This window comes from Passer domesticus, chromosome 2, assembly GCF_036417665.1.
Source record: "Passer domesticus isolate bPasDom1 chromosome 2, bPasDom1.hap1, whole genome shotgun sequence".
NCBI classification, from domain to species: domain Eukaryota; kingdom Metazoa; phylum Chordata; class Aves; order Passeriformes; family Passeridae; genus Passer; species Passer domesticus.
Window position 1 is genome coordinate 63,934,008 of NC_087475.1, and position 22,190 is coordinate 63,956,197.

Sequence of the window (22,190 nt, forward strand, 5' to 3'; positions counted from 1 at the left end):
CCTCAGCCCTGAGCGATCCCCTCAGCCCTGCACTCCCTCAGACGCTCTTCGTCAGGCTTTGCTCCAAACCCTGCCCCAGCCCCGCTGCCCTTCTCGGGAGCCGCTGCCGCGCCCCAGTGCCCTCCCCGAGCGGATGGCGCTGCCTGCTCCCGCACCCTCAGCGTGCGGAGCCCAGCCGGCCCGGCCCGGCCCGGGAGCCGAGCCCGCCTGCGGCAGGAGCGCTGCTGCTTCTGCTGAGGCTGCTGCCCCTGAGCCCCGAGCCCGGGGCATCCCCGAGGGGCCTCTGACACTGTCACTCAGCGACTTCTCTTCATTCAGAAGTGTCTAGGCAGCCTACAAGCCCCTGCTAGACCTTAGCATTGCCAGTCTTGTCCCTTCACTCTTCCAACACCTGCACATCAAGTAGGGAGGATCCAGGAAAGGGAAGATTGCAAACCGGCATTCCCAAGAGAAGTCTTTTGTTAAGACTAAGTTGTTGCCAGGAAATGGCTTCCTTCTTTCTTAAAATTTACTTTTTTTTTTTTTTTCCTGACACTGGGACAGAAGGCAGCTGGGGGTTGCGGGGAGTGGAGAGCTGATGGATAAACATAAAGCAGTAAGGTCAAGCCCACTGGAGGTATCAATCTCCTTTTGAGGATGGTCAATTTCAGAAAAAGCTAAATTCAAAGAAGAAATTGTAATAAAAAAAAAAGAAAAATCAATTTTAGGTTTTTTTGTGTTTGTTTTTTTTTTTTTTTTAAGTAACCCAGGGATCAAGTGTGGATGGGTTGCTCTGAGAGGGAATCGATGCTGGAGAAATTCTGCTCTGGAATACGAGGCAAGGAAAGCACAGTGGTAGGTCCTGGGTAGAAAAAGAATTTTCCTGCCAAGTTGCTGCTTACTGCGCTGCCAGCATCAGGAAAGTACTGCTGAATACGTTGTGGGAATTCTGGAGCAACAGAAAGAAAAGGCGTAAATAAGATACATGGAAAAAGTGTCATCAGTGCCTCCATGGGAGGCCCAAAAGAGCCAGAAAGGGAACATACACAACATTTGTTTTCAGGTTGTCTTTGTGGCTTCACAAAGGAGTTGTCTGTCAGGAGCAGCTGCCTTTCCTGACATTGCTGGGAAATGGTGCAAAGGTGGAGCTGCATAAACAAAGCTGATTTTGGTTCTGCAGGACAGCCCTGCTTAGTTACCATATGCAGAAACCCAGTTGTTTTAACAAGCACCAGAACACAAGCTCCAAGTCAGGGATTTTTTTATTCACATGGGTTTATTTTTCTTCTTATTAGTTATCACTAGTCAGCTTTCACACTAATTTTATCATGCAATAAGTCCTTAAACAGCACTTGCAGCCAGTTTATATTGTGTCTGAGCTTTACGAGCAGCTGAAACAGCTACAAAAGTGCTCTGTGTGGAGCAGAAATAATTTTATTGTCTTGCAAATAACTGGTTTCAGTTCTTTTTCTCTCAGTGTGGCTTTTTGCAGAAGCCAGCAATAACATAAAGCAATCTTCTTCTAACATTTCTTTTTCTACAAGGAAAAGGGTTATGAAACCTGATATCCATCTTGGAAAAGTTATGACCGACTGGAAGTGTTATGAAAGCATTAAATAGGCCAGCCAGGCAAAGCAATGCTGTTCGGAGACAAGCTTTGTAGAGCAAAAGGAATTGTTCCCCAGGACACCACACAGATAATGTGTGTTGCTGGCTTGGTGGGTCAGCTCAGGTGCTGATCCCTCTCTCTTACACCCACAGCCTCAGTTTACATCTCTTGACAGCAGGTGACTGTGAAGGGCTTTCCTCAGGTGACCAAGGTGGGGACACTAGAAATTCAAAATGGAGAATAGCTTGGCATGGGATTATACCCCAAACCCTAATGCAGCCTGATTCTGTTATTCCGTTCCTAATGATGTGTTGTCAAACCTGGAGAGCACAAAGGGGTGCAGAGTCATAGATAAACCCAAGTTTACAGGAATCTATGATCTTGTTAATTGTGGATTTAAATGCTTGTTCTGTAGCTCTGTAGGTGACCACAGTGAAGAGTTGTGATGGCAACTGTCAGTGACCTGTTAAAGATATTAAAGGAAGAAAATTCTTCAAAGTGATTCTTGTTTTTCTCCTCATTAAGCACCATTTTTTCCCATCAGTAGGTTAACAGTTTTCACTCAAACTGTGGTCTCCTAGGATAGGATGCCAGCAAAATCTGATGTGAAAACAACCTGGAGCTGAATGTGACCTGGGTGGAGCTGACACCTCGCTCCAGTTCTGTTCTGCAGACAAACCTACAGCTGCTGTTCAGTAAAACCTGTTTCAAAGTGACCACCTGCAAAAGGGTGTCGAGGGCCTCCCCCCAAATCAAAGCAGGAACTCTGACATCTGCTGTTTGGCAGGAGCTGATTCCGCTGGAGATAGGCTCTCCATTGAGACATGTGTGGGAAAACATTGACACTCTGTGGCCAGACAGATAAAATGCAACTTGTAAAATTTCACGGGTTTTTGTCACTTTCTTCCATTTTACCAAACAGAAATGTAATAAAGAACAGTTTGTAGGTTTTTTTCCTTGTTGATAATTTCCAGTATCTTTTAAGTAAATTTTGCTTATTGCTATAAGGTGTCCTAAACTGGCATGCTAAGACAAATATTAAACACAAATGATGAAACAAAACTTTGCATCCAAACCTCTTGAATCTAGGAGCACTGAGAGTGAGACTGCTGTTGCTCTGGAGCCTGTAAAGTTGCACAAAGTACATTTTCAGGTCCATGCTTGCACTGTCTTTTTAATCCCATTTTTTTCCTCTGGAACTGGAACAAGGGAAGGCTACCTTAAAGAGAACTGGATTTCTATATTGCAAGGTAGGATTTCCTCCAGACTAATCTGGAGAGATGAATTTCATCAGCATACCTCCAATGTATAAATTTTTACTTCCCATAGAAGTAACAGGTAAGATATTACCTGTATTATGTTTAGTGCAGGTAGGGAGTAGGGTTAAGCATCATTAGAGAGCCCCTTTAGGGCTTCCTCTCTATAGAAACCAAAGGAATGCTAAAAAAAAGCCCCCAAAAAGCCAGTCCTTGTTTCCTGGCTTTTACATTCAACAGATGGAGAAACAAATGCTAGGATACAGGAGCCTTTTTTGGCACACGTAACACTGATGTTTCTGTAAGCATACACATTTTTTGCTCTTTTTTTTTTTCTCTTCAACTAGAAACATTAATAATAACAAAGAATTGAGCTTAAGGCCTCTCACAATAGTCAGAGCTGTATTTTAATTAGTTTCTAAGGTGAAAATGGCTATGTGGCATAGATGACTGTATGACCTAAGCTGGGATAGAGACCAACTGTAAGAAGAAGAGTTAATGAATAGCATCAGGAAAGGGAATGATGGTGTCAGGATAGGTAAAGACGTCAAAGAAGCTTAGTTTTGAGCTTTGTCCTGAGGAGACAAAGCTGAGATGTTAGGGGTCAAGGAAGAAGAGATCTGCGAATTTAAGACATAAAAAGAAGCACCTGGAATGAGAGTTTCAGTGACAGAAGAATACAGAGCACTGCCAATTTATGTGGGAAAAACCAAAACAGTTTGGGTAGCACTTGAATGAGTATGTCTAGAGAGAGGACTTGCATCCTGATAAAATTCTAAACAGCTTTGGAAATTATAAATTCAGAGACTAGAATAATAATACTTGTGACAAATATTCTACAGTCATATACAAATTCTGTAATTCAAAAAGAAATCAAAGCAAGGCAAATACTTTTCCTTTCCATGTCATCCTGCTGCTGAAGCATCTGCCAGCTAAGGGATGAGAACATGAGGGGAAAAGTCTTTGTGCCATATTTCTCCACATTCACCTTGTTGTCAGGGTGCAGTGCAGGGAGTTATGGCAGGGTCTGATGGTCAGGAGCTGTCCCACTGTCCCCAGCCAGGGAGCAGACAGGCTTGGGGCACATGCAGGGACACCACCAGCCCTGGCCATCAGGCATCTGTGATGAGCAGGATCTCACACCCTGTGGTGTGGGCATGTTTGTGTCCTCGTGGCTGCCATCCTCCAGCACAGGGATGAGTTCCAGCAGGCCAGACAGGTGGGGACTGAGAAGAGACAAGAACCTCTTGGGAACTGTGACATGGCATCAGCAGGTGAGTTTTTGTGCTTTCCAGCTAGACTCATTTCCTACTGTAAAGAGTTAACTTTGGAAAGCACAAAGGTGATAGCCTATCTGCTGCCAGTTATGCTACCAAAAACCATTTTTCTTCACCAAATGTTTGTCCCAGGAAATGAGGTGAAAACAAGGACCACAGGATGAGCTGGACAGCAATGCCCTATTTCCAACCCCAGCAGGAGTGCCCTGGAGATACCAACACCTCTCAGAGTGCTTGATGGACACCTGAAGGACAAGTGCTTAACATCTACTGTGTCTTTTGCTTCATGAGTCTTGTCATTCTGAACTTTAGGGTGTTGATTCAACTTTAAGCCATCACGTCTTGTCAAGAGACATCACTGCAGGCAGGCTTTTCTAGGGCATGTCGCAGCCTGTGGCTCTCTTGTGTAACTTTCAGACTATGCTAAGCCACGTTTCAAGCCTCTGGGAGTTTGTCTCTGCTGGGAGGAAGCAGCTTGCCTTCAGCTGCCAGCTCTCACAGCTACCCACTGACCCTGATGGAACAGGCAGCTTCCTGGGCACGTGCCAAGTGAACTGGCACGAGCCTGTTAGCAGGAGTGAGTTTCCTGCAGGCACACCAAAATCAGGGACGAGCAAGAGGAATGGAGCAGGCTGCAGGAAAGAAAAAAGCCAAACTTCTCTAAGTCTGAACCATCACATTTGGCTTTGCTGTGGTTTTAGCCTCTAGCCCTGGCTAGGTCAAATCCAGTGATCCCAGCAGGTGCACAAGGAACTCTCACAGGCCAAAGTCCCCTTCAAGGTGACTGCCAGCAGTGGACAGGTGGGCTCTGCAGGTCAAGATATCCACCTGTGTCCAGGCCTCCTTCAGCTCCCAGCCGGCTTTCTCACCAGCTGCTGCTCTGAACATGCCCTCCATGGGTGGTGCTTTCATGTATGATCTAGTGAGGAGATCCTGCAGGAAACACAGGCAGGGCTGGGTGCACGGTGGCTTTGGTGGCCTTTCTCAGGGACAGAAGCACGTCTGGATGGGGAAGCACACTCTGCCTTTGCTGGACTGAGATGTGCTTGTTGTTCCAAGCAGATGCCATTTGGATGCACACTCACAAAAAGGAGCAGAACTACAGCTGCTATTCCTGGCTCTGTGAAGGGTTGTCTCCCTGGAGCTGCCCTCCAAAGAGGTGGCAGAGGTTGGAACAAATGTGAGTTAATATAGTGATCAGGACAAAAATCCCTGTAATTGGAATATTTGCGGCATGGGAAGGAGGTGGAGATTCTCTCCTATATTGCTAGTACTGATTATTGCTTTTTTTTGGGGGGATGTATACCTAGGAAGCAGAGAAATACATGCCTAAAAAACCAGTAAACATATAAATGGACTGAAATTCTGTGACACTATAAATGGAATTAGCATTGCTTCTGAGAATTCAGGGACATGACACACAAGACAAGAACATTTATTCTGTCCACAGAAGACACAGCTTGAATAGAGGCTGTCCTTGTCTCTGAACACAATGTCTGAATTATTTAGTACCTGGCCTTTCTGTTCCAGCAATAGATGCACTCAGAACTCATGTTGTCTGCTTTTACTTTCTTTTCTTTCATTCTTTCTTAAACAGACTTGTAATTGCTATGTATTATTTATTGGAAATACTATGCCTTTGTAACATAGCTGTGGGCGGAACAGGCTCTGTGGGCACAGTTTGCACCCTGTATTTGGAATAATTGTCAGGAAGAAAGAAAATAGGTTCAATACATAGGTTATAAGCATGTGAAAAAATAAAAAGAACATAGAGTTTCCTCTATTTGCCCATGAATTACTGTATTCTGTGCCATAGAAAACCTGAAGGGAATCATCAGTAAAACTGTGCTTAGTTGCATCCTTTATTCTGGCTTTATTTCTTCTTTTTCCTTTTCCCTTTTCCTCTTTTCTTTTCCCTTTTCCTCTTTCCCTTTCCCTTTTCCTTTCTTTTTGTTTTTTTCAGAAGTAGCCTTCTTCTGTAGCATGTGAGTGAGTGATGCAAAGACTCCATCACATCATATTTCAAATGCCTAATTATTCACTGAATGGTAGAGTCTCTACCCCTGCTTCCCATACCTGCATTAATTTACTTGAAGGAAATTGTGGTACTGTGAATGTCTGGTCAGATGAAACAGATGTGTCTCACCACTGCCTGCCAAGTCTCAGAGAGGATGAGCAGCAGCAAAGGCAGGAGAAATATGAAAAGATCAAGACACAATTCACTTGACCCCCTGTTATGTCTAAAAATACCAACTATCCTGATCTTAAAGAACAATGAAGTATGGGAAGGTTATTCCAAAATGGTGAGCAAGCAGATCAAGGATTTATTTTAAAAAGTGAAGAACATGGACAAAAGGATAACCCTCAGGCAGCAACACACACTGAAGGGCCAGAATCCACTGTGCATTACAGTTCTCTTTTCTTATCCACATCTATGGAGCTTTCTGCCAAATTTGTACTTACAGACTGGTTTGAGAAAAGATCACATGTGAACATCTGCTGCACAATTTTATTGTCGAATCCTGAGAAAAAAGGCTGATGAAAGTCCTGATCACCGTGTTCCAATATTTAAAGGGTGGTTACAAAGAAAATGGAGAATCCCTTTTTACAATGGGTCTATGGAAAAAAATGAGCAGTAATGGGTACAATTTACTCCTGGGGAGATTCTGATTGTGCACAAGGGGATAACTTTTCACAATGAGAACAATCCACCATTGGAATAATCTCCCCAGGGAAGTGGTGTGTTCCCCAGCACCTGGGGACACTTAAGATTTGGCTGAAGAGAGTGCTGATCTTCTTTTGGACCGTGCTTTTGCCTTGAAAGGTTGGTTGGACCAGGTGATCCATGAGGTCCTTCCAACCTGGTATTCCACAATTGCTAAAACCCATCTTACACATCCACAAGCTGCATAAATCTTGGGGAGGCTCTGGTGCCAACCAGCTCTGTGGGTTAACAATGGGAGAGACATTTATCACAGAGCTATCTTGCAAAACATGGCCTGTTTTGCACTCCTTGCAATCCCATACAGCCTAAGTGGGCTGGACTCCTTGTGTTCTTTTTTTTTTTTACTCATGCATCTTCCTTTCTGTAAAAGATGGAAAACTGAAGTGTCTTGCCCCCAGAGGAAGAAATATGCCTCTCAGTGACCAACTGAGCAGACAGTCCTTTCCATGTGCTGTGCTGGACTTCATCCCCAGCAATGCTTGTGACGTGGAGCTGTCATGTGGAGATTATTGCTGAGGAAACTGCATCTCCCAAGATGTGTTAAAAATCCCCCTGTGGGCCCAGGGAAGCAGGGGTGACTCCCGTTTCTTTCTCAGATAAAGGTGCTAGAGAGCAGCTCTGCTTTGCTGCTGTGAGGTGAGCTCTGCACACCTCTGAGCAGCCTCTCAGGAGCAAAACCCAGCCAATAAAGAAGGGAAATAAATCCTGGCTTTGCTGGGGCTCTGCTGGCTGCCGTCAGCTGCTTTTGCACAAGTGACTCCGGGAGTTGTTGCAGCAGCACATTTTTACCTCTGGCATGTAAAGTGCAAGGGGTGCTGTCTTATTAAACAGTTTTCTGTTCTTTTAGGGGATTTTTGTACCCCCTCAGCCACAGAGGACTGACTTCACTTCGCTTAAAAAAGTTAAAATGTCGTAAATACTTCGATGTAAAGAATTTTACGGATTTTTGCCCCAGGAATGGCATTTTGATTCGTTGTATTTCAGTAAGACTTTAAAAAACATGCTTGCGTGCATTTTTTTAAATTGCTGCTGTTACCATTCGCACAAAAGCTAGTAAAAGCTGATGATACAGTGATTTGTTTTGTACTTTTTAACGTAGGACTGGCAGAAAAATCGTCTTGTTGCTCAAGAGGCTTTAAATCCCCACCCTTGAGCTGTGATTCAGCAAATTCCTGGAGTAACCCTGGTCTGAAGCCCGGGTTCCTCCTTGTCCTGTCCTGCCGGGGGTGGATTTCTCCTGTACAAGCCAATGAACAGAAGCTCATTTATTTATGTATGTGGTGAGGAGGAAACTTACTCCACAGTCTCCCCACCTCTTCCTGCAAAATGTTAGCTCTCTTTCGCACCATTCCCTTCGGGTCCTGAATGAAAAGAAGCGAGCAGCAGCGGAGCCGGGGTGCAGAGGCTGCTGTTGTGAACATCACTCCCCGGCTCTGCCGCACACCTCAGAAATAATCGCTCTCACCTCATCTGAGCTACAGGGAGAAGCAAAAGCCGCCTGCCCGCATCTTTCTTCAGCAAACCTAGGGTGCTCTTTCGGAGAGGCAGGACTGAGCCCTCTGTTAATGACTGACATCATCGAGGAAACACGCTTGCTTGCTATTTTGTTTTGTCTGCATTTCCCCCGCCACCGGCAGTATCCTGATGGGGAAGCTGATCTCCAAAGGCTGGCGGAAAAGAGATGCCCGAGTTATCATGCTGGGGCTGGACTTTGCCGGCAAATCCACCCTGCTGTACAAACTGAAGAGCGGCCAGGCTGTGGAGACCTGCCCCACGGTGGGATTCAACGTGGAGGCTCTGAAAACACCCTGCGGCGTCTCCTTCACGCTCTGGGATGTGGGCGGGCAGGACAGCCTGCGGGCCAGCTGGCCTAACTACCTGGAGGACATCAACACCCTCATCTTCGTGCTCGACAGCACGGACACGGCCCGGCTGGCCGAAGCCATGGCCGCGCTGGAGGAGGCCCTGAGGCACCCCGGCATGGCTGGCGTCCCTGTGCTGCTGCTGGCCAACAAGCAGGACGCGCCGGGAGCGCTGGCTCCTGCCGAGCTGGGGGAGAGGCTGCGCCTGGGCGGGCTGGCGAGGCACCGCTGGGTGCTCCGGGGCTGCAGCGCCCACACGGGCCAGGGCCTGCACGAGGTCCTGGCCATCCTGGGAATGCTGCTGCGGGGCTCCGAGCACAGCCCCCTGTCCCAGGAGCAGCCCCTGACGGGGCTGGCAGAGAGGAGGCAAGCTCCGGAGCAAACCTGAACCTCACACGGACCCTTCCCGCTCACGGCTGCCAGCGGCTTTGCCACGGGGGATTCCAGCCGCCAGGCACCCCGACAGGGAGCAGAGCTGCAGCTGGCACACTGTGAAACACCCAGCTCCTCACCACCACAACTCACCGGGAGGATCTCTCAGCAAAACTCCCATCATGGAGCGGTTTTGGCCGCATCTCTTGGACTCTCATCTCTGGCTGCAGCTTGTCCCGCTGTCCCCACGTTCCAATCATCCGCTGCACTTGTGGGTCCAGAGGTTCAGCAAGGATGCTTTTTAACATTTACGAATTTTAACAGAGATGTGTGCAAGGAACAGATGTTTTCTCCATTCTGCAGCTCTCAGCCCAGATACATCTATCCGGATGGGATGATCCTCACACAGGGGGAGCTTGGATTGCCCCATGCTGCTCCTCTCTCAGCATGGATCACATGTTCCTTGGAACACAGGAAAACACTGAAAGGAATGGTTGAATGGAGCAGTGTAACTCAGGACATCAAATGGCCAATAAACTAATTGGTTTTAGCGTGGCATCTCCTGGTATAATAATCTTTAAGCCATGGAAGCAAGCTGGGATTTGATGGTGTTAAGCACTTTGAGGATGTGTGTTTATTAATTTATGCATTTCTTGTAATGGTTCTTTCTTTCTCCATTCATCATTTTATCAAAGAATTATTTAATGAAAACGGTCCCTCATTTTCCTTGGATTATGTTTAAATACAAAGAAATCAGACATGACTTTAAGATGCTTGGAAATACGTCATCATGGCTAGTCAACCTCTAAATATCCTCATGGTGGCCTGAAGAATCAAGACAAAACCCTGTCTCAGACTTTTGAAACTGCATGAGACCACTCCACATGCATTGGTTGGTAACCATGGGCACCTCTGGGCACAGGCAGCTTGGTGACCAAAGGGCTCTTCACACTCAGCTGTGTTCAGGGCAAATGAAAACACCCATGGCAGCTCACAACAGGACCAGGTCCCATGTGGCAGTGATGGTCTTTGTCCAATCCTGCTCAACCTACCATTGGAAAGACCTATAAAATGTGTATCCAAGATTCTGTGATCCAGAGTTAAAATATTTCATAGTAGTCCCTGCTTCTTTATGAAATGACTGGGGGAAGGGGAGGGATAGGATACAACATTTTAATTTCTATTTTCCATTTCTGTTTCTATTCAGAAATCAGCTGCTTTCAAAGAAGAGAATACTCAGCCTAGAAACCCCAAGGAGAAATGCATGGCAAAATCCTCCTCTGTTCATACCAGAGCATTTCACAGTTGTTAAGGAATTAATTGTCCAGCTGCTCCTGGTGCTGTTATTAGCTGCACTTCATAGAAGGCAGCAGCTGGAATAGAGTTCTCAAACAGTCATGAAGAAACAGAATCAGACATTTATAGGAAAGTCTCAATAAAAGAAACCTTCCCAGCTGTTTTAGCTGCATTAATGTAGAACTACTACGTGCTATAAAACAGTGCTGCAACATCGATGTGGCCTAAGCAGTCACAGTTATGAGAGTATTCAAAGAGCACTGAACCATATGATTAATTCCATGACCTGTGTGCATGGTGAGGAGGACAAAATCACATCTCAAAGTCTTTGCAGGTGACATTAGCTGGTTGATCTACCTCCAGCTTGTTGCAGGTGATTGGTTTTTGTTTCTAGCACGCAAGGCTCCAACATATCTGTTGGCCATTTAGGACGTGAGTTCTAGAGGCACAACACAAAAGGCTCTGTGCTACATTGCCATGCCAAAAAAGTTGTCCTAGTTGAGTTTGCTGGTGTTTTGGGCTTGTGTCTCATGTGGCACAAAACAGAGAATTGTGCATCAAGGTAAATTCAAGAGAGATGGAAAGGCTGTTGTGGTGACGTCTTACTCCTAAGTGCCCCTTGATGTCTGCTGGTAGTAAAAAGAGGAACTGAAACCTTCCCATTTTCCTCTGAGTGTTTTCTAAGCTCTTTAAGAAGATAAAAAATAGGATTTTCTGGCAGCAAATAGAGGTAACCACTAGCCTTTGGCAGACATCACCAATTAAAAATGAAAACAGCAAGGTGGGAGGTGGGGAAGAAAGGGCGATGGGAATCCTGAGGGTCTGAAACTGATGAAGCAACATTCCAGTTACTGAAATTGTTCTCACTTCCCCCGAAGCAGTAATTTGGCAAAACACCCCATCTCATGTGGCATCATGTGATTTACCACCCTTGTTTTCTGGACACTCAGTCACATTACTCAGCCCATTTATGCCATTGTTCAGAGACTGCCAGAGCAATGATGGGTCATAATTTTTGAAATAGCAACACAGGGTTTACTTCTAATGATTTCTCTTTTCTCCTGTGTTGGACAGTTGTTAAAACAAGTCAGTCTAATGAGCACTGCACTGCTCTAATCAAAGGCTTGCAGGACACTCACCCAACAGCACTTAAATGTTTCGGTGTCAAAACTCCTGCCTGGTTCCAAGGCAGTCTGCAGGAAGCAGCCAGCGCCAGGGAGGGAAGTTTGTTACCTCTTTCCTGGCAATTCTGCAGGAGAGCCCCTGCCACATGGAGTGACGTTAATCCCTAAAACATCTCTCCTCATGGATTCCAGCCAGGAGAGCACCCTCAGACTTAGGTTCCATCTTCCTGGGCATGTGATAGGTGTCACAGTCTCGGCACTGATTTCTAAAAATAACACAGCTTCTCTCTGGATAGCAGGTAAAAGAAAAATCCTTAGAACTTTGCTTCAGGTTCCTCACAAATTTGAAGCATCCTTCCAGTTATTTGTCCCAGAGCCCACTCTGGTTGCTCAAGACCCTTTTTTAGAAACTTTGCTGGATGCACTGTGGTGTGTATTAACCTTTACAGGGACATCCCCAGGATCCATAATGGTGCATTAACCTTCCCAGCCACCCCTCCACTGGGATGAGCCGTACAGGTAATCATCCACCCTTGCTTGGAGCTGTCACAGCAGCCTCCCTGCCCAGGCCTGTTAGCAATTCCAGCCCCTGGGCCTCCCATCCCATCTCTGCTCTGCAGGGATCACTGCAGTGCGAGTTAGCACCATGTCTTGCTGTTGTTTCAAGGACACCAAGACACTTCATTGCTCTTTCACACTGTTGATGAAGGGACATAGCTTATTCCTCACTGATTTACTAACTTTTCTGTGGGACTGGTTGTTAAAGCCACTTCCTGAGTATGAACCCAGGACAGATTTATCTTTTCATTCTTATCAAGAAGTTTTCCATCCACCTCCAGAGAGCAGGAAAGCAGCAAACTGGAGGGGGAAAAACCCACAAACAACCAAGATTAAAGCCAGGAAGGACGATTCATCTTTCCCTCTTCACCAGCACAGGAAGGGTGACTCACCTTTTCCCTGCTCTCTTCACAGCTTCCATTTTTCAACCAGTCCGTGACACAAAGCAGTTTCTACTTGCACAGTAGCTGATTTCTGCTGCTGGCATTGTTGCTTTATTTTCAGATGGAGCTACGTGCCATTTGTCCTGCAGTTCCTTGGAGCTTCCCTGATGGGTTTCAGTATTTCAGTATCAGAGGGGAACCATGAGATCCCAGGGCTGCAGGGTGAGGGCACAGACAGTAGCCAAAAGTATTTAAGGAAGGAACAGGCAGGCACAGGGTGCATGAGAGGGATCTGTGACCGGATGTAACACTGGGAGGAGAGTGTTTGGGCAGCAGCCAGAGACCTGCAAAATGCTTGGGGGAAGAAAGGTCAATAAGAATTTTTTTAAAGGCTAAGAAGAGCTTTCTTTTCAAATACAATATGGAAAAAATATTCCAATCCCCCTTTTTTTTTTGTTAGGAGACAGGCTGTATAATGCAGTGAAATGTCTTAATTTTTGCTTAATACACATAACAGCTGTAAAGTAATTTCTCCTCTTGAAGAAACCCTGAAATGCCACCTGTAAAGATTCTCCACAGGTAATTTAGCAACAAAAAACAAGGAACAACACCACATGTGATGCCATCTCTTAAAAAAATCAAAACTGGTGCCAAATGGTACTAAAAGCCAGTCATGCAATAATGATTAAGACAAATTACAAACTACTCTTCAATACATCACAGGCTTCAAAGGTATAATTAACTGGCCTTCATCTAAGCTTCCCCACACTTGATTTTGTTCATGATGCATTTGCTTGAGTTGAATTGAGTTGAAGCCCTGAGTCTGCCATCTGGATATTGTTAAAAATGCCAGGTGAAGGGTGGGATTTGGGTTAGGAACTCAGTGATGCATCCATGGCCAGGAGTGCATCATCCCCACATCTCATACTTCACACAGCGTGACTTGCATAAAATTCCTGCCAAAAGGGAAAAATAAAAAAGATGATTTAACCAACTGCTGTGAGCCAGACCTGACAAGTGTGTCCCCTCTGCCTGTGCTCCACCTGTGGCCCGACCAGAAGCTCAAACCTCTGCTCCAACCCAACCTGGACTCTTCTCCCACCCAAAGTTCTAATCCTTTAAGCCAGACCAGCACCATCAATGTCTTGTCTGCCAATTGCTGTGAGAAACGATCTCCCTGGAGCTCCTAGAGCTGACAAACTGTTCTTTAATTCTCCCTTACACCTCAGATTTTTATTAGGGCTTTTTTTGGCCTGTGCTGGCTAAACACATTTGGATGTAGCAATGAGGGGTTTTTTCCAACGGGTCACAACCACTTGCACAAAAACCCCTGCTTGGTGAACGGTGGCTCTGCAGCAACGCTTTGCCTCGGGCATGAGAGAAATGTTTGCTTTTTAATCGAAGAGTGGTGGGGTTACCAAGCCACTGGTTTCTGCACAGAGACAACGAAGTCACATGGGCCCATGTGAGTTTCGATAATGGTGGGAAAGGACTTTGGAATGACTAAGCTGGGGGTTTCCTGGGGAAGAAAAATAACAGCTGGGAGGAAAGTAGTGGCCCTCATTTCCTTGGGGATCAGGGGACAGTCTGTTCTGCTCATAAAGACACAAAATTTACAGCTCATGATTTTCTGGCTTTTGTCAGCACTTAACAGCAGTCCTTTTGTTTAATAGTGGTATAAATGAAGACCAGTGCTAAAAGTCCACCCTTCAATTAGGTGGGATTTTCAGTCCACCCTTCAGTTAGGTGGGGTTTCTGTCAGTGCAGGGCTGGAGCAGGGGTTCAGTGCTGCACCAGCTGTAAGGTGCCAACGTGCCTTAGGGTGGAACTTGCACAAGGATGGAAAAGGAGCTTCTCCCTGTTCCTTGGGGAAGGCCAATACAGAGGCAAAACATGACAAACTGTTCCTGAGGATGCTCCATTTCTGCACGATGGGGTGGACCCATCACTAGCAAAGCAAGGGGAGCTCAGCCAGGAAGAGCAGGTTTTGGACTGGAAACATGGGAAAATAATCCTGTGTCTGCAGAGCTGCCCTGGGAAGAACGGGCACGATGCCTGTCGTGCTTCCGAGAAAAAGCAGCTCTGCAAAGACAGTGCCTGGGAATGACTGGGAGGGTGGGGGACATGTCCTGCTGGAGATGGCTGCAGGCAACCCCAGGCCTTCAGCTGATTCAGCCACCTTAGCCTGGCAGGAAGATGCTGATTTGACCCCGTGGTTCCTCCAGGCTTTCTCCCTTGGAGAGACCTTTATTCTCCTGTATTTCCACCCCGGGAAGAAGCACTCGTGATTTACTTCAATGAGATGCTGCTCTATCTTAACTAAAAAATCCAGAGTCTGTATTTTTGTTGTTCTTTTCTGCACCCTACCTTTCTTCCACACTACAAAGCCACTCACATTGCTGTCTGTTCCCCCAGCACCATCAGCAGAGGTAACAAATGACCTTGTTGTACCCTCTCCTGGCAGAGCTGAAGACCCCATTGGCCACCTCCACTGCTGCATGGGATTTCACATGCTGCTGGAGGCAAGAAAATGGCTGGAAAACAGATCCTTAGAGAATTAATTCTCTGGGAAAGATGAGGGCTTCAACCAGAGAGAGAGGCTGAAAATGCCACAGAATGGCTTCTGACAGCTGTGCCTTCCTGTGCCCTCAGGGCTGGCCCTGCTCTTGCCTGTCACTTGGATCAGCAGCCGGCGGAAATGTGGCCCCTGACTGCCTGGTCCATGCAGGAGCATCTCAGTCTCTGCCATCTTCCTCCCAGCAGATATATCCTTGTTGAATTATTTCAGTCTCTTTGGTGCTGGAACTTAATGGATCTTCTTGCCATTTTCTTGAAGGCAATGTCCCAGGAAAGAGCTTTAGATGACATGCCTGCTGTGACTTTGGAGACTGCATGTCATACCCATGAAAGAATATCAGTATAAATAATACAGCTGTTACAAAACCCCAAACAAACAAACAAAAACCCCCACCAAAACAAGCACCCAAACCCTAAAAAACAGGGACAGTGCAGGAAATTTCAGCTGGAAAACAAGGCAGCCTCAAGTTAGTGGTTCAGTTCCAGCCATCTGTTTCATAACCCTGAGCAACTACACACTGAGTAAAGAGCAAATTATGTCCACACCAACTTTCTCTGGTGTAATGGAGGGGGACAGCCTGATTTGGGAAGTCAGTCCCCAGGCACAGAACCTGCAGCTGGCACTGACACCCACCTGGCAAGGAGCTTTTGCACCACTTTTAGCTCTCACACACTCTTAGGTTGGAAGGAATATGGAAGCAGTTCAGCAGCCTGTTGTCTGATGATTCCCACTGGGAAGAGAAGAGAGCCCCCAAGTCCTCAGTGGAAACACTTCAGTGCTTGCAGTGCTTCTCTTTGAGGAGGTGACTGGGACTGGGTAAGAGCAAACAAAGGCCCTGAGGAATACTTTTTGTATTCTTGCAACTGGAAGCATGAGAAGCAGCTCCCAGGTTACATCAAGAAAAATCATGACCTCAGTAAATTTCCATTTCTAAACATGCAGGACTTACATTTGCAAATTTTATTTCCCATCTTTAGGGGCCAACTCTTTCTTCTATTAAACTTAAACTAATACATAACTGAGGTGAGTAAAACTCCTGGAAGAATTCAGGAGTTTAGATGTTGACTGAAATATCAAATACAGAGAAAACCGTGACCTTTACAAGAAGTGATTTTTTTCCCTTTCCATCAGTTATTAATATTTCAAGAACAGACCTCTGGTTGAGTTCACATAAAAACACCTCCCTGGACAGCAGTAGCCACACAAAGCTCAGTGCAAACTCTTGGCTCTATGCTGCTGACAGTGAGGCTGCATAAAACCTCAGCAGTCCGATGGCAGGGAGAAAGGCAGGCTGCTGCTGCAGGAGCAGGGTGCCACCTTGTTAATTGCTCCCCTGGGACTGGGCCCTTTTCTCACCAAAGGGTTAAATGTTTCAGCACAGAGCCCTGAAATGAGAGAATTTGAAACTGAGATTACAGAGCTGGAAGTATTATTGCTAAGTATCCAGCACATCCAGCTTCCTGTAAGTGTTCACAAATGAGCCTTTTGGAAAGACATTTTTCATCTGAGATGCAACATTTTAGCAGCAATTGAAACAAACACACATTAAAAAAAGGGGGGAGGGTTTAGCCTCTTTTTTTTTCTAAAATTTTTAATATTTGTTCTAAACCAGTAAAGGCAATGACTGAGAGATCTGAAACAACTGAAATAGCACTTTTCTTTTGAAAAAGCAACACATTTTTCTACATATGTGATTTAAAACATGAGAATTTGACAAGTCCAAATGCTCCCTCTACACCCATCACCTTCTGAGATTTATGCGCTGCTGTGCTTAACATGAAAAAACCTAACACCAGGCAAACCACCCCTAGAGAACCAGTGTCAAATAATACTGTCACAATTACTGGGCCAGACCTCCTGCAAGCTGGGATCATCATGCCAAGAACAGAAGGAATTTATCCCTTATTTTCAATGTTCTAACATGCAGGCAGTATGCAGATTTCGGAAAGCTCTACTGGGATATAAAAGTACGAAATGCAGGGGAAACCAGCTGTGAACTGCATCAAACAGAAGACTGGTAAGTCTATTCTCAGGGCAAGAGCTGCAGCTTCCCTTGAGCATTTCTCTGCACAAACCTAGAACTGACCTTGCTGAAGCCCAGTGGAAAAATATTTCAATTTCATCCTCCTTTGTGTACAAACGATTTTGTATGGGCGATCATCTGGCTCCAGGAATCAGGATTAAAACCAAGCAAATACAGCCACTAAAGATGATCAGCCTGCAAACAGCGGGTGCAGACATGAGCTCCCTTACTCTTCATTTCAGCACATTAAAAAAATCCAACCACCAGTTTTCCACAGGAGCCTACTTAGGAAAGAGGATGGTTAATCCATGTTCCACACCTTTGTGTGTCCCTATTTAGTGTGCAGAGCAAATGGACAACCAACTTTCTCCCACAGCTCCCCCACTGCATCCAGGGAAGAGCCTCCATGCAGGGTATCCAAACCCTTCACAGAACTTGTCATTCTTCCTCTGAGGTTGTGTGGTGACATTCACCTATTCTACTGCTACAGGTGAAGGCAGAGAGCAGCCTAAAGGCTCCAGCCTTCATTTTAAAACAAAAGAATCATCTTACTAACATTTTTAGGTGTGATACACAAGGTTATGATCTCTCCAACATTTAAACCTTACAATGAAGGTTGGAAAAAAAAAATCAGCTTTTAAGTTCCTTGACAAACTGGGGTGCTTCTCAAGAAAGCTGTATCATGAGTGCATTTGAACACAGCACGGAGCAGACCTGCCCATTACCACTTCTGTGGCAGGATGATGCACACACAAAGCGGGATCAGGGAAGCAGAAAGCTGCTCCAGCTCCTAACTCTGCATCTTGACACGAGGCAGTTTCCTGAGCAGCCTCAAGTAATGTCCCAGCCTGAAGCAGACCAAACCTGTGCATCTCAGGCAGGTCCAGCTCAGGCTGCTGCCAAGGTGACAGTGACAATCATAACAAACCCCTGCAGCAAAACCTCCCAAGGCTTTGCCTGCTGGAGCCCAGAGTTTTCTACTGATTGGGTTTTTATCCTTTTCTTCCTGAAAAGGGCTTCCTAATGGCTTGGCATAATTTGTTGTCCTACATATGTTTGAATAGAAGTATAATTATGCCACAAAAAGGAATACTTTTTATGCAACAAAATAGAAGGAACACAACACACTGCATTTGGTGGAAAGGACTAGTTTGAATGACATTCAGAATCTAGAGGGCATTAGAGAAGAGCAGAATAACAAAGTGGGCCTCAGCTATCACTGAGCTTAAAAAAATCAATTAAACATCTGCCTGTCAGCAGCTCTTCTTGCTTATTTCTCTGTTTAGCAGATCAAGCAAACAAAATGGAAGTGTCTGTACTTTTACAAGCATGGGGAACATTAAGATATCATCTACATTTTGCTCTTTCTAAACAAGGCATGTCTTAAAGTAATGCATTATTTATTCCAATGTAGTGTCTTTCAAGCCCTCCAGGTAGGATCTAGAGGATAATTATCAGCTTGCAAGAACCCAACACAGTTCAGTTTGTCAACTGAAAGCTGAAGGAACCAAAGGGATTAAACAGCGTTTGGAAATGGGAATTAGGTTCTTATGAAATCTTTTTCCTTTATATCCCCATGGATGAACTTTTGTAAAGACTTAAATCAGCACTTGCAGCTCATCTCCATTTCCCACCCATGGAGACAGGGGCTTCTCCAGGTGGCTCAGCCAGCTGACACAAAGGATGGCAAAGCCACGGCTGCAGTCACAGGCACCTTTCAAACAGCTCAAGTGGTCTCCCCTGCCACTGGTGCCGTCCTGTAATTAAAGCAGGACTGCACTAATTAGGAGGCTGCTGGACAGTGCAAGTCTCTGACACTTCCAAGCTGTTCCCAACAGCACCCCAATGGGGTCACTTGTGCCAGGGGGAGGGATACTGGCCCTGAAAGGCTGTCCAGCCCAAGGCCAGTTTTGGTGCACGCTCCCTCCCAGCCCACACTGGACAGGAGCTGGGCCCCCTTGTGCAGCATCCTGAGCTTAAATTAATGCTGAATCAGCAACCAGCCTTGCACCAGGAGCCTGAAGGGCTGCTTCTGGAGGTAGGAGACCACTGTGGAAGTTCCTTGACGCTCCTGGTCCACCTTCAAGCCCTTGAACTGAAGTCATATTTCAGCAATTACACGGAACAGCTGCAGCCCACTTACCACAGCCCCCTGTACACACCTGGGAAACATCTCCATACAAAGTATAAAACTCCGTATCCAAAGTTTCAGAGATGACTGCATTAGCTTACTTTATTCATACTTGTAACATACTTCAAACTTTGATGCGGAGTTCTGCTAACTAATATCTAGTCAAAGACAAAAACCCCTAAGTCAATCCATGAAGACTAAGCAGTTCCATAACCTTCAAAATAAGTTCTTGAATGTTTTATAGTATTTGATAGCAGCTTTTTATTGGTTACAAAACCTAAGCCCATATACAAAATTAGGAACACATTTAGATGCCTCTTTGAAAGAATGTTTTAGTCTATTTTAACTGATAGTTTAAAAAAATAATAAAAACAATGCAATTTTAAACACTGTTCTGAAAACGTAAAAGTGCAGCAATATACTTTGTTTCCTTTATTAACTATGAAATGGTGCAATCCCAATCAAAAGCTGATAAGGTCACAGCAGAAAGAACTGAGCAAGCACTTTGACCTGCCTTACCCAGTTCTCCCATGTTCACTTTTATTGTAATGCATTGAGTGCAAGAAAAGGATCGAATCTTGACAGTAGAGGAAAACTGTTGTCTCAGCATCAATTTGTATGTAACCTCTAGAACAACAGTGAGCGTAGGCTGAACCGGCTATGCATCAGTCTATATGGCGTACAGGAGACTAGACTGAAGTAGAAGGGGGGAAATATTTGTTCACAATAACATCTGCTGGAACTCTAATTCCACAAAAACTTTGTGACCTTACCTAACTTTGACTTTTTATTGTTTAGTTTTTTAGCGAACACCACACAGTTTCAAGATTTTAGACTATAGTGTGTGAATAGGATGCAGTTACCATATGAAGCTTCAACTCAACTTCTGGGAAAAGAAAAAAGGCACAATGAACTTCAACTCAATTTTATGTGCACAAGAGTTGAAAAATCTGAGCCACCTTAAAGAGAAATTGATTCTAAAATTTATAAAACCTATAAATAATCAGAGGCCAAACCACTATATTAAAACAGATTATCTAGCAAGTAAAAATCTTGCAGTTTAAACATACGCTTGTATCCAGCTGAGATACAAGACAACTCACTCTTTAAAGTGGCTCCACCTTGGCAGATATATATTTAATGAATGCACACCTGCTATGTGTTGTTCATCAGTGGAAAAACAGCTGATCCACAAAGCTCTGATGGCATCTGTCCTTATCTTCATCACAGTAAATACAACCCACATCCAATAACTAAATTAGTTTAGATTTTTCTATCCCTTCACATCAATGCATTGGGAAATTACACCCAGTAAACAACAGCAACAAAACCAGTTTGTGTGACAGCTTACAGAATTTCAAAATTACCGATCTTCGCCCCAGCAATACCAAAATCCCTTTGAAAGTGACTGGGTCAGGCGATTTTCCAAAAGCAGTGACTTCACATACCTTGTAGAAAGTTATTTAATGTGCGCTGCACATCAGGATTACGCTGAGTAACGGCAGCTTCGATACAGCCTCACACATCAACCAGTTTGCATGTTTTTAATCACATGAATAAGATTTGAGACTAACTTGTGAATTATTCTTCCAATACTCCAAGAATGAAGCTTTTATGACGCTTCTAAGTAGTTGCTGGTTTGTTGCCAACCACATCATCATAAGCACTGGTTACTAAGTAAAAAATAGTTTAAGACTAAATTACAGTAAACATGAAAGCTCCACAGTTTAAACCCAATATAAATCAACCATATCCAATTATCAATTTAAAACAGAAGATACTGACTACTGAAAGTTGAAAGCAAGATTCTTTTTAACTAATACATTTTTGGACAGAATTTTTTTCTACAGTCTGGGACTCTTGCTTTCAGCTTAAACAGAAGTTCAAGTCCATAACAGGTTGTAGCTCAGGTAAAATACCATGCACAGCATTTGATTACTTCAAAACAGCAGGAACACACAGGCTGAAGTGAGTGGTCAAATAGGGCTCGCTGTTCTCAAAAATTAGGTATAATGGCAAAAGCTTTACCAGTCCAAATCTACAGTTCATTCTCCAACCCTGGTTTCTGAGGCAGTTAATGAACACACATCAATTACTGATAGCTGAAGTAGTTTTTTTTTGTTTCTTTTAAACTTAAGTGTTTAATCAATTGCCAAGTGTTGTGTTTCTATAAGTTACTTTTATTTCAGTTTCACCAATGAAATTCATTTGGCTTGCATTTTTGAATCTATTCTTCCACATAAAGTTTATGAAAATATGTTTGTGGAGGACGATGATGGAGGCTCAGAGCAAACTGGGCCCCTGTAAAGTCTTCCAAAATGTATGCATCATACCAAAGTGTCTTGATCCACAGCGCACCATTTTCCAAAGAAGCTACTTTTCCGTGGAAAGCCAATGTGCCACCACTATGGAATATTCTTAACAAAACTGCAGATTGCGGTTGTCAGCATGTGGCACCAGGAAAAAGGCAAAAAAAGGTAGTTGGGACTGTTAAAAAGAATTCTGAAACAGTTTAAGAGATCATGCATATGCATTTACAGTCCATGTGATAGTGATGTTTGGCAACTGCAAAGTGACCAATACATGGCTTGCTTTAGAAGCATCAAAACGAAGAGGCATGTGTGTCTTGGAGCCTTTTGTTTCTTCACTTGGTAGCCATCTGGTGGTGCTTCGTACTGGTGTGGGACAAGAGAAGCTGCACTTTTTTTGAACTTAAAAATTAAATTCTTTTGTTTGAAGGTTGGCCGTTGGGTCGAAGTTGTAAGTACCTCCTTGAGTGGTTTCAGGAATGAGACTGGGGTCTTCATCGATCTACAAAACACAACAGCAGGAACACATGAGAGGCCAATTCCCTGCATGACTGGGTACACAGAGAAGAAATTCACAAACACTCATGTTTTCTTTTTTTTTTAAAGTATTATCGCAGTAAAATTAGATCAGTTTTTCCAATTCAATTCCCCAAATATGTTTAAAAAGAACAACACATTAACTGTGTTCTAATACCATTAGGGAAACAG

At 44.6% G+C, this 22,190-nt stretch overlaps 2 protein-coding genes across 2 annotated transcripts in view; one reads left to right on the forward strand and one right to left on the reverse strand.

The window, feature by feature from the left end:
* Positions 1–4,079: 4,079 nt before the first annotated feature.
* Positions 4,080–12,725, forward strand: ARL11 (ADP ribosylation factor like GTPase 11). The gene has a single exon (XM_064408823.1). It carries the CDS (start codon positions 8,491–8,493, stop codon positions 9,094–9,096), a length of 606 nt encoding a protein of 201 aa, XP_064264893.1. The 5' UTR covers positions 4,080–8,490; the 3' UTR covers positions 9,097–12,725.
* A 6,523-nt stretch (positions 12,726–19,248) lies between these two features.
* Positions 19,249–22,190, reverse strand: part of KPNA3 (karyopherin subunit alpha 3) — a 47,977-nt gene continuing 45,035 nt past the window's right edge. The window contains exon 17 of the mRNA XM_064408825.1: positions 19,249–21,984. Coding sequence (XP_064264895.1) covers positions 21,886–21,984 — 99 coding nt within the window. The 3' untranslated portion in view covers positions 19,249–21,885. The remainder of the gene's footprint in view (positions 21,985–22,190) is intronic.

Excerpts from the sequence above, each read along its gene's own strand:
- ARL11 (XM_064408823.1), top strand. The coding sequence starts at position 8,491 with ATGGGGAAGCTGATCTCCAAAGGCTGGCGGAAAAGAGATGCCCGAGTT.